A 12642-nucleotide genomic window follows, 5' to 3' on the forward strand; every position below is an offset into this window, starting at 1 on the left:
ATGGTCGATGCCGAAGTCGATGCAGTCCGAGCCGTCGAGGACGAAGTGCAATCATAGTTTTGCTAGAACCAGGCGCACGTCGGGGACGAAGGCATACTCTGGTTTTGCCAGAACCAAGTACGCATAGAAGAACTCGTCGGTGACGCGGTCTAGGGAGTCGTAGAGGCGATGCCGATGAAGACGTCGTCGAAGCGGATGAAGACAAGGCGCCGGTCTGAGCTTGCCAGGCCCGGGGACGCGTCGGGGACGAAGGCACGTGCCGGTGTTGCCAGTACCGAGCGTGCAGGGGCAGGGAACAGTACAAAGTGCGTGCCATGTCGGAGTAGACTAGCAGAGGAGGTCTCGACGATGGGTGTTGATACGTCCAAAACGTATCTACTTTCTCGAACACTTTTGCTATTGTTTTGCCTCTAATTTGTGTATTTTGGATACAACTAACACGGACTAACGCTGTTTTTAGCAGAATTGCTCTGGTGTCTCGTTTTTGTGCAGAAATCCAACTTTCAGGAAAATCCCCGGAATTTATGTCGAAGGTCTTATTTTTCCAGAAGAATTACGGAACCAGAAGGGCAAGCCAGGTGGAGGCCCGAGGCCCCCACACACTAGGCCGACGCGGCCCAGGAGGGGGGTGCGCCGCCCTACTGTGTGGCCCCCTCGGCTGGCCTCCGACGCCCTCCTCTGGACTACTTAAGGGTTTCGATCTAAAAACGCGAGAAGAGAAGTCGAAGTCGCCAGAAACCTCCCAGTACGCCGCCACCGTCGCGAAACTCCATCTCGGGACCAGAAACTCCGTTCTGGCACTCCGCCGGGACGGGGAATTGGAGGAGATCATCTCCATCATCACCACCGACGCCTCTCCATCGACCAGCAATGTTTCCCCCATCCATGTGTGAGTAATTCCCCCGCTGTAGGCTGAAGGGGATGGTAGGGATTGGATGAGATTGGTCATGTAATAGCATAAGATTGTTAGGGCATAGTGCCTAGTGTCCGTAATTGGTACTTTGATGATATTGTTGCAACTTGTTATGCTTAATGCTTGTCACTAGGGCCCGAGTGCCATGATCTCAGATCTGAACATGTTATTGTTTCATGATGATATGCATTGTCTTATGATCTTACCTGCAAGTTGTATACACATATCGCAGTCCAGAACCCGAGGCCCCGAAGTGACAGAAATCGGGACAACCGGAGGGGATGGCAGTGATGTGAGGATCACATGTGTTCACGGAGTGTTAATGCTTTGCTCCGGTACTCTATTAAAAGGAGTACCTTAATTTCCAGTAGATTCCCTAGAGGCCCGGCTGCCACCGGCTGGTAGGATAAAAGATGTTGTGCAAGTTTCTCATTGCGAGCACGTACGACTATATACGGAACACATGCCTATGGATTGCTTTGTACTTGGACACCGTTTTATTATTATCTACAAATTAATGCCCTGCTTTGATTGTTACATGAGTTTCTCTCATCCATGCAACGCCCATCATCCATCCCCGTGCCTACAGTATTTTAATCCTGCTGTTTACTGTAATCACTACTGCTGTCTTTGTTACTCTGCTGCTGTTATTTCACTACTGCTACTGCTATAAACTGTTACTGCTGATAAACTCTTGCGAGCAAGTCTGTTTCCAGGTGCAGCTGAATTGACAACTGCGCTGTTAAGGCTTTCAAGTATTCTTTGTCTCCCCTTGTGTCGAATCAATAAATTGGGTTTTACTTCCCGCGAAGACTGTGGCGAACCCCTATACTTGTGGGTCATCAAGACTATTTTCTGGCGCTGTTGCCGGGGAGCATAGCTTTATTTGGAAGTTCATTTGGATTGATATTGTTCGCTGCAAATTCTCCATCATGGGTAAATCTCGCGATCCTAAAGTCCCCATATTACTATCCACTACAAGAAAAGGTACAACTCTGAGTACCTCTGCTACTCTTGATTCACCATCTGTGATAAGTCAACTTGTTTCACCGTCGCAAGCTTCCCTTGCTGGTACTTCTGCTGAATCTGAAAACTCTCATAATATTGATAATATTCTGCTGTGCTTGATGATAGTGGTTCATTGGGATCCTTTCTAGATGCTACAATTGCTAGGTCTAGACAAATTGAAAATACTGAAACTCCTAATGCTGCTACACCTGTTAATTCACCTGAGTCTGTTGATTATTCTAGTGATGATCCTGATGAGGATTATGTGGAGCTTAATGATGATTTTATTGATAAATGCAATGCTATTACTGATGCAAGAAAAATTAAAAAATTTCTCGCACAACATACTGTTAGATATAAGTTGTCTCCTGATCCTAAATTTGCCACATCTCCTATAAACATTAAGGATAAAGATTATGATTTTTCTCTTGATCTATCTCATATAGCTATTGTAGAGAAAGCCCCCTTTTGTGGTACTGGAAAAGAAAGTGTTGTAGAACATATGAATGAACTTTCTTCTATGAGTAGCTTGTTTTCTGATGATGTCAAGATGCGTACTTATTTTGTTGCTAAATTTTTTTCTTTCTCATTAAAGGATGATGCTAAAATTTGGTATAATAATTTACCTCGTGGTTCTATTAAAAGTCCAGGTGATTTGCTTGATGTTTTCTTTCGGAAATACTTTCCTGCTAGTGCTCAACATGCTGCTTTACAGAAAATTTATAGCTTTGACCAGGAAGATGGAGAGAAATTGCCTGAAGCTTGGGCAAGATTTTGTTCTCTTATCAGAGCTCGACCTGGACATGATTTGGAAAACAATGATTTACTTGATATATTCTATAGTGGACTAACCGTTGAGTCTAGAGCATATTTGGATAGTTGTGCTGGTTGTGTTTTCAGGAAAAAAACTCCAGACGAAGCTGAAAAATTATTGGCTAAAATAGGCCGAAATCATGATGATTGGACTACACCTGAACCAACTCCGACGCCGATATTGAAGAAGAGAGGTTTGATTAAATTAAATGATGAAGATATGAGGGAAGCCAAGAAATCTCTTAAGGAGAAAGGTATTAAATCTGAAGATGTGAAGAACTTACCTCCCATAGAAGATCTATGTAAGATAATTCCCCCTTCATCCATGATTGAGGTAAACTCTCTTCAACGCTTTACTAGGGAAGATATTCCGTATTCAAAACCTCCTGCTCAATGCTTAGATGATTTTGATAATTATATTGTTAAGCAAGAAAATTTTAATATGAGAGTAGAGAATCATTTAATGGAAAATTCTCAAGCTATTAGCAATTTGCATGATATTGTGGAGAGAACCTCCAATGATGTTAAGATGCTTGTTAAACATTTTCAAATGGTGCAAACTCAAATTGATCAACTCACTAAAGTGCAAAATGACTTGTTAAAAAATAATTCTAAAGAGAAACATGCTTATGAAGTAACAACTAGAGGCGGTGTTTTCACCCAGGATCCTCTATATCCTGAGGGGCATCCCAAGAGAGTTGAACAAGAGTCTCAACGAATTGAACCTAGTGCTCCTTCTAAGAAAAAGAAGAAGAAACATAAAAATGTTGTAGAATCCTCTGAACCTGTTAATGATCCTAATAGTATTTCTATTTCTGATGCTGAAACTGAAAGTGGTAATGAACATGATAATGATAATGATAAGAATGATGCTTCTGATAAAGAAGAGGTTGAAGATGAACCTGAAAAGCATGCTAAAAATAAAAAGTATACTAAAGAAGATTTTATTGCTAAGAAACATGGTAATGAAAGAGAACCTTGGGTTCAAAAGCAAATGCCTTTTCCTGCTAAGAAACTAAAATCAAAGGAAGAAGAACACTATAATAAATTTTGCGATTGGATGAAACCTTTATTCTTGCAAATCCCTTTGACTGATGCTATTAAATTGCCTCCTTATTCAAAGTATATGAAAGATATTGTTTCTAACAAAAGGAAAATTCCTAATGAGGAGATTTCCACTATGCTTGCTAATTACTCTTTCAATGGCAAAGTTCCAAAGAAGTTGGGCGATCCAGGTATATCGACTATTCCTTGTTCTATTAAGAATAACTATGTTAGAACTGCTCTATGTGATTTGGGAGCCGCTCTTGAAAGTCTGGTTGGCGAGGTAGTTGGTGTACCCATTACCATTCGTTGACAACAACAAAACACCTCTCAAAATAATTTTACTCCTGTTTTAAAAATGAAAAGCTCTAGCGCATGTTAATCCCTGCTTCCCTCTGTGAAGGGTCAATCTTTTATTTTCATGTTGTGTCTCCATCCTTTCTTTGAGCACTTTCTTGAGAGCACAACTGTCATTCTTAGTATAATATGCTTGTCCCAAAATATGATTTACTGTGGTATAACTTTGATGCTTTTATCTTTGATAATCTCTATTTCTAGTCTTTCTATGAACCTCAGAGGTGCCTGAGCATTTATGTTTTGCTGATCAAATACGGGCAAGCGAGATACCACTTTATCATACCCTTTTATGAACATTGCAATCCTGCTGATAGACATGATTCATGATGCTTGTTATTAGTTTGTTGGTACCTTTCCATGATTGACATAGCTATTGGATGATCTTATTTGCATGTATGTTATTATGAATTTCCTAAGCACTTTTCCATGTCATGAGAATATTTACATCATATGAGCAAATGTGTTCGTGAAAGTTCTTTTATCGCACTCAGTTGTTAACTGAATTGCTTGAGGACAAGCAATAAGCTAAGCTTGGGGGGTTGATACGTCCAAAACGTATCTACTTTCTCGAACACTTTTGCTATTGTTTTGCCTCTAATTTGTGTATTTTGGATACAACTAACACGGACTAACGCTGTTTTCAGCAGAATTGCTCCGGTGTCTCGTTTTTGTGCAGAAATCCAACTTTCAGGAAAATCCCCGGAATTTATGTCGAAGGTCTTATTTTTCCAGAAGAATTACGGAGCCAGAAGGGCAAGCCAGGTGGAGGCCCGAGGCCCCCACACACTAGGCCGGCGCGGCCCAGGAGGGGGGCGCGCCGCCCTACTGTGTGGCCCTCTCGGCTGGCCTCCGACGCCCTCCTCGTGACTACTTAAGGGTTTCGATCTAAAAATGCGAGAAGAGAAGTCGAAGTCGCCAGAAACCTCCCAGTATGCCGCCACCGTCGCGAAACTCCATCTCGGGACCAGAAACTCCGTTCTGGCACTCCGCCGGGACGAGGAATTGGAGGAGATCATCGCCATCATCACCACCGACGCCTCTCCATCGACCAGCAATGTTTCCCCCATCCATGTGTGAGTAATTCCCCCGCTGTGGGCTGAAGGGGATGGTAGGGATTGGATGAGATTGGTCATGTAATAGCATAAGATTGTTAGGGCATAGTGCCTAGTGTCCGTAATTGGTACTTTGATGATATTGTTGCAACTTGTTATGCTTAATGCTTGTCACTAGGGCCCGAGTGCCATGTTCTCAGATCTGAACATGTTATTGTTTCATGATGATATGCATTGTTTTATGATCTTACCTGCAAGTTGTATACACATGTCGCTGTCCGGAACCCGAGGCCCTGAAGTGACAGAAATCGGGACAACCGGAGGGGATGGCAGTGATGTGAGGATCACATGTGTTCACGGAGTGTTAATGCTTTGCTCCGGTACTCTATTAAAAGGAGTACCTTAATTTCCAGTAGATTCCCTAGAGGCCCGGCTGCCACCGGCTGGTAGGACAAAAGATGTTGTGCAAGTTTCTCATTGCGAGCACGTACGACTATATACGGAACACATGCCTATGGATTGCTTTGTACTTGGACACCGTTTTATTATTATCTACAAATGCCCTGCTTTGATTGTTACATGAGTTTCTCTCATCCATGCAACGCCCGTCATCCATCCCTGTGCCTACAGTATTTTAATCCTCATTTCTTTGTAATCACTACTGCTGTCTTTGTTACTCTGCTGCTGTTATTTCACTACTGCTACTGCTATAAACTGTTACTACTGATAAACTCTTGCGAGCAAGTCTGTTTCCAGGTGCAGCTGAATTGACAACTCCGCTGTTAAGGCTTTCAAGTATTCTTTGTCTCCTCCTGTGTCGAATCAATAAATTGGGTTTTACTTCCCGCGAAGACTGTTGCGATCCTCTATACTTGTGGGTCATCAGGTGTCGGAGTAGAGGAGCAGGTGGCGTAGTCGGGGAAGAGGCGAGGACGCTGGCGGCAAAGCTGTAGTGTACGAAGATGTAAAAGGCGGCTAACCCAGCAGTGACCCGGGGTGGTCATGCTGGATGCCTAGACGGGTGTTGCGGTGGTCGGCGAGCCCAGCGCGACCGGGAGTGGTTGGCGAGCCCAGCGGCGACCTGGGGTGGAGGCGCGGTGGAGGTACACGAAGTAGTCGAGGAAGAACCCGGCAGCGTGACGAAGACCATGCGTGGACGGAGGCAACCCGCGCCAAAGGGGCGACGCTGTGGTTGCCTCGGACGTCGGTGCGCGGGGGACGAAGAAGGTGACCGCGTGCGGCGACACCACAGCCAGAGGGGCGGCGTAGCTGCAGGGCGCGAGTCGATGCAGCGGCGGGAGGCCACCAGCGACGTACACGCCTTGGAAGGCGCGTCGAAGGCCAGTGGCGTGGACCAAAGGCGGCGACGCTGCGGCCCGAAGGGCGACGCAGCGGCAACCCGTAGCTCGATCGGTGGTAGGCGCGTGCTCGGGGACGTGCTTGGTGGAGACGTGCGCGCGGTCGGTTGATCAGACCGACGGCGGCGTTGCACGCGCCATGACATGGACGGCGGCGCAGATCGAAATCGATGCGCTGTTTGTCGGTGTTGTCCTGGGCGATTGCGGCGAAGACGGACCGGCGATGGAGACCGTGCAGACGTAGACAGCCGGTTGCGACGAACAAGGCGTCCCATGTGCGCCGCGTGCAGCCGTGCCGCACGGTTGTTGGAGGCGGGCCGGCCGAGGCGGTGACGACGCGGGCGAGCCGACCACGGCAGTCTACCAAGGCAGGCGCTGCAGCCAGCCAGCGAGTTGACCGCAATGGCCGGTGTAGGGCGGATGATGGAGGAGAGCCGGTGCAAAGTCGACGCAGAGGTTGGAGTAGAGGCGCGTGATGACGGTGGCGGTGGGTGACTCAATCCGATCTATGATCGGCAAAACCAAAAAAGAAAACGCCGGTCGAGCGACCGGCGGTGCAAAAAGAAAACCAATCTACGGATTGGAAAAAAAACTCGAGGGCAGCGGATCAACAGATCGGTGGACGAACCCTCATACGGGTTACGCGGCCCCCAGAGTAGATCATGGAGATCGACCTCCCCGGGAGCGGGGCGGCGCGGAAGCTTGGGCGGCGGCTAGGTTAGGATCGGCGCCGCTCTGATACCATGTAGAACGATAGAGGGAGAGAGATTGGCGGAATATGTTGGATGTTGTATTGAGCCTCTCGAACGAGTATATATAGGGGTACAAGTCTTGAGAGCCAAGAAGGCTATCCTAGAGATAAGGTAGGAGATGATTACAAATCATATACCACCAAATACACATATACCAAATATATCTCTAACAGCAACGACACAAGTTTAATTGGTTCTCTGGTTGTCATCGACATGATGCATGATGCCATGGTCGATATTTTTGAATAGATTACAATATTTAAAACATTTTAAAATACACTGCAAAGACTTAATATAACTAAATCTACACAAAATAATAATAGAAGGAATCAAAATTTTGGTTCTGGCGTTTACACCACAGAGGGTTTCAATTGCAACAAACAGCAACGGAAAACACTCCATAATAATTTACACAACTAGTTTGATAGCCAAAATAATCTAGTTAAGTTTCCGCAAAACGTGAATGAAAATGATGCAAAATGTCAACATTGTGGTTCTGACAGATTCTACACATTTTTGTGAGTTCACGGACTTATTATTTGTAAAGTTTTGATTTGTAGAACTCAATATATGAATTTTATATGTTTAGTCAATTTTTTGTCTATTTCTATTTAACAGAAATAATATTCCTACATGGCATACACATGGTAGAATCTAATATGCTACAAACTTGCTGACCGTGCACCGACTCTACATACCGATTCGGTAATAGGAAATTAAACCGGACCTTTGGATCTAGGGTGTACGGTACAGATTAGATGGCTACCTAGGGTAGAATGAAGATGGGAGAAAGAGGCTTAAGTAGGAACAAAAGGGTTTTCAAATGGTCGCTTAAGATGTCCGCAATCAAGGAAGTATCTAAAAGACTATGGGGGGATTCATTTTGGCGCCGGCGCGGCCCAACAACTTATCCGGCGCCTCCAGACCGAACCCAACCCATGGGGAGACTAGTGAGGGCGCTGGATAGGGGTGAGTTGGTGGGAAGCAGGGCGGGAAGAGCGTGCACGAATAGACTAGTTGTTGCGGGCCAGCTTCGTCAGCGGCTGTAGGCTGGTCGTCTTCCTCCTCGCCTCCCACGCCACGTCAACGTTTAGAGCTTGCTCGCCTTCAACACCTGCTCGTCTTTAGTGCATGTTCACCTCCAGCCTTTACATCGGCGGCGACATTGATGTGTCCCGTCGACGGGCACGTGTCGGCGTTAATGCCCGCCGACGGCTTCTCTTCTCCCCGCTTTAAATACCACATCCATCACCGATGTTTTATTCACCGCCTCCACCTCCGAGCACGCCGAAACCCTAGAACCAGCCGAGCACCACCCTATTCCCCCATCCCCCAATGGAGAGCTACGTCGGCGAGGTTGTTGTCGCCAACGGCTTTGGGCGTCTTTGGCTACTCGTCAAGGAGGCGCGTACGATCTGGGAGGCGCAGTACCCCATGCGGCCGACATGCATGCGGCCGACATCGAGATGGGTCCTTAGCGTCAGCGAGCTACCGGTGTCACCCGTTCCGGTCGAGGCAGCCCGACGGTAGGCCATCTACGACCACTACTGGTTGGCGCTCACGTCGGATGAGCGCAACAACCCATTGTGGGACCTAGAGAACCACATCGCCAGGACAACGTTTTTCCACACGCAGCACAACGACTGGAGCACGGCGTACGACGGCGACGACCCGCTACCCGAGAACAACAACTCCGCGGACAACGACGATGGTGGTACACACCTGGGAGGACCCTCACGTATGTCCTCCACCACATCGCGGATAGGAACAACCCTCCGTTGACGATGCCTCCGCCTCCGCCACGCCCGTCCGCGCGCCGCCAGAGAGGGAGGTGGGACACAGGTGCCAGGCTGCGTCGTCTTTGTCGTGCCCTCTTCCTCCTCCCTTGTCTGGTACTCGTCCTACTCCCCCACCCCCCCCCCCCCCCCCCACGCCCGCGTCCTGGCGCCGGTGAAGCACGAGCCGGACGAGCTTAAAGTTCAAAACGTTTAAATCTGAAATTTGTTCAAATTAAAAAAATAAAAGTTAAAAATTGTTGAAACTTGAAATTTGTTCGAATTTGAAAACTGCTTGAATTTAAAAAGTGTTTGTATTTAAAAATGGTTTAAATTTAAAAATAAAAAGAAAAAAAGGAAAAAAAAGAAAAATTGGAAAAGAGAAAACAAAAAAATGAAAGAAAACCGAAAGGAAATCATAAACCCAAGAACCATAAAAAACGATGAAAAAGCCGACCGGAACCTTATCAAAAGTTCCTAAAACTGGGAAAACCGAAGGATCCCCTTCCTCCCTACGCGTTGATGTAGCGTATTACCGCGCACAGTGAAGCGATAAATAGGGTTTTCCAAAAATGAGGAATTGTTCCTATTGTGCCTAGGTGCTTTTTGGGCCGTTTTCGCCCGCGGGCCAAAAGGTCTCCCTAGCCTGGTTTTTTTTTCTGAAATGATTTTCTTTTTGTTTTTTCCTATTTTATTACTTGAAGCCAATTTCACTTCAGGCTGACTCAAACAATGTCAGAAAAATCAAATAAAATATCAGTCAATTTCTTATTGAATCTAGAATATTTTGGGACCACTTTTAAGTCAAAAATATTTTTATAATTTCAAATTTGGCACATAGGCTGGTATGGCTTTATTTTCATAACTTTGGGTTTAAGGTATGTTTTATAGTTCATAGGCATGTATGCCGGGGAGAACAACTTACAAAGAAAGCAGATAATGAGAGAGAAAAACACTCCGAATAAAGGAGAACGATGTCTACAATCACAAAGAAAATTTAAGCCTTGGAGTCTTCATCCTCCAGCCGCTTGATCGCAAAGTGCGTCACCGGATGGGGACCAAACCTTCACCGGAGTTCCCGCAACACCGTCTTGGCACCACACTACCCCAAGCCACGCCATGACCACAAGCCAGGTGCACCGACACTAGTCAAGACTTCAAGCCAACGTCTTCAACAAGGTGGCAGCACTGGAATGCCGTCATTGCCTGACCCAAGAGGGTCTAGGTTTTCACCTGAGGATCCATGACAATGATGAAGGGAGAAAGAGGGTTCAACAAAGACGACTCCATGGAGGGGAATGGCTCCCGTAAGCGTCATCTCCGCTAGCACCGGATGAACCGGGCAAGGCTTTCCTATCGCCCTAGAGAAGCGGCACGAGAGGCAGGGGAAAGGTGTAGCACTGTCTTTCTAGCGAGAGGTATATCGTTGCCATGTTAACTATTGGAAGTAGACAGCAATCAGCACCGCAATTCATCAGCACCGCAAATTCATCAGCGCCTCCCTAGTTCGAAGACATTCAACTAGGTGTGGAAATGCATGTTCGCACTAGTCACGGGGCAACTGGTTTTACGCCGTAGGACTGTCTTTTTAGCGAGAGGAATATCGTTGCTACGTTACCGATAGTTTGTTACGGAAGGATTCTTACCGGCGTACGTGGTGGGCTGATGTGTGTCGTGCCCTGAATTCTCGGGACAACTGCTTCAACCTGCACCGATTGAGTGATGCCACAGATGTGTCCGTAAGCTATCCCGCAAGAATTTTTGTAAGTGTGTGCATTACTGCTACGTTAGCTATTGGAAGTAGACAGCAATCAGCACCGCAATTCATGCACGGCAGGAACACATGCATGTGGTTCATTTCATCCAAATTAATGAAACCATGAGCACCACAAAGAACAAATTAACACGGTGCAGAGTGCAGACACGGGGTGTCCTATATATAAGAGCAGCACTGCCTCCATCCTGGCTGAGCTACTCGCTAGCCTATGACAGTCCGAGCTGCACAATCGCGGTGCAAACCAAGGCAAAGCTAGCCCACCCCACCGGCGCGAGCCGCCCGGCGCCATTGTAATAATAGAACGGCATGGTGCCCGGCGTCACCGGCGTTACCGGGGTCGTGCCAGGTGTGGTGCCCGTGCACGACGGAGACGTCGGCGTCGTCGTGTATGGCGTTGTAGGAGTCGTGTACGGTGTGGTCGGCGTCGGGGTGGTCGGGGTCGGGCTCGTGTACGGCGTGTTCGGGGACCTTGGGGTGGGTGTCGGCGACGACGGGGAGGAGGAGCCGGAGCCGGAGCCGGAGACGGTCACCTCGAGCTTCATGCCGCCGGCGCAGTGGCCGGTGATGCTGCAGATGAAGTAGTGCTTGCCGCCGGTCTTGAGGGGCACGGTGCTCGCGCCGCTGCTGTCGGAGCCGAGCGGGTTGGCCGCCGCGCACGCCAGGTAGTCGGCCGCGCTCACCTCCACCACCGTGTGCTGCCCCTTCGCGTAGTTGAATACTTGAACATATAGGAACGACCTTGTCAGTCGATCTTCTCCGAAAATCCACCGAAGTTAATTCTGCAACACTCATGAACGACATGCATGCAAGAGCGCAATAGCTTACCAAGATTGTCCCCGACTTTGAATGTGTTGCCGCTGGCCCAGGTGGTGTAATCGACGCCAAGCGTCCAGCCGGACTTGTCGCCGACTGTGAAGCTGGTGGCGGCTGCCGGGAAGACGCGGGCGACAAGGAACACCACCACCAAAGCCCAGCATGAACTGGCGACGGGAGCCATCGTGGTCTATCGATCAAGCAAAGAGGGACAACTTCTCTCTCAGGTGCTAGCGTTTCGTTAACTCCAGAGGAAGATGTTCTGCACCACTTTGAGAATAAGAGACACTATATAACAGGATCGACCTCAACGTGCAGTTGGTGGGCAGTTGGCTTTCACCGGATGTGTGGGAACGAATATGTATGTCGAGCCACCACTTTACCTATGAGGAAATGCAGTGGAAATGCTTTTCCTTAGTATAATCGGCTGGCTCTGTTCATGCCAACAACCGATACGATTTTCATTATGGTGTTTCAAAAGGCATGTTCCCATCATGATGAAATGATATATCCTATCAGTCTATCAGACTAGCTCCGTTTATTTCGTGAACATTTGCCGATCGAGTTCGTAGAATTTGAACGACCTCCATCTTTCCGTTAATTAGTAGTATTTCAGACAAAATACTTCGCAGACCAAACACCAAACCCCCACTAGACTTGTGCATAACCTTTTACCAGTAATAATTTGCAGATGGTCAAAGTATTCTCGAACATCGGATCAGACAACGGATGGCCCTGATCGCACTTCACCCGTTTTTCAGATGCCCTGCTAGGTGATTCGCACCTTTGTAGCTTTGAGGCTATTCTGTCCTTTTTTTTTAGGTGCGGCTTCTTTTCATATGATAACAGAGATCTCTATGACATATAGTATGCGGCCAAAGTGAAGTGAATCTAATTGTGTGCGCGGTCGGGCCAGCCGACCGACCGGCCGGACGCGCGTCGTCGTTGTGGAGAATCTGATTTGCCTCTTCACATGGAGA

At 47.4% G+C, this 12642-nt stretch overlaps 1 protein-coding gene across 1 annotated transcript; it reads right to left on the minus strand.

Moving 5' to 3' along the window:
* Window positions 1-10904: 10904 nt before the first annotated feature.
* Window positions 10905-11982, minus strand: LOC127305859 (blue copper protein). Its single transcript, XM_051336440.2, has 2 exons — window positions 11675-11982; window positions 10905-11567 (listed from the first exon to the last, which is right to left on the minus strand). Exons 1-2 carry the CDS (start codon window positions 11844-11846, stop codon window positions 11056-11058), a joined length of 684 nt encoding a protein of 227 aa, XP_051192400.1. The 5' UTR covers window positions 11847-11982; the 3' UTR covers window positions 10905-11055.
* Window positions 11983-12642: the final 660 nt, after the last annotated feature.

Source organism: Lolium perenne, chromosome 6 (assembly GCF_019359855.2).
Source record: "Lolium perenne isolate Kyuss_39 chromosome 6, Kyuss_2.0, whole genome shotgun sequence".
In the NCBI taxonomy this organism is placed as follows: domain Eukaryota; kingdom Viridiplantae; phylum Streptophyta; class Magnoliopsida; order Poales; family Poaceae; genus Lolium; species Lolium perenne.

What these genes read in the sequence shown, in the direction of transcription:
- LOC127305859 (XM_051336440.2), bottom strand. Translation starts at nt 11,846, where the DNA reads ATGGCTCCCGTCGCCAGTTCATGCTGGGCTTTGGTGGTGGTGTTCCTT. An exon ending in CAAAGTCGGGGACAATCTTG is followed by an intron (nt 11,568 to 11,674) that starts GTAAGCTATTGC and finishes TATATGTTCAAG; the next exon opens with TATTCAACTACGCGAAGGGG.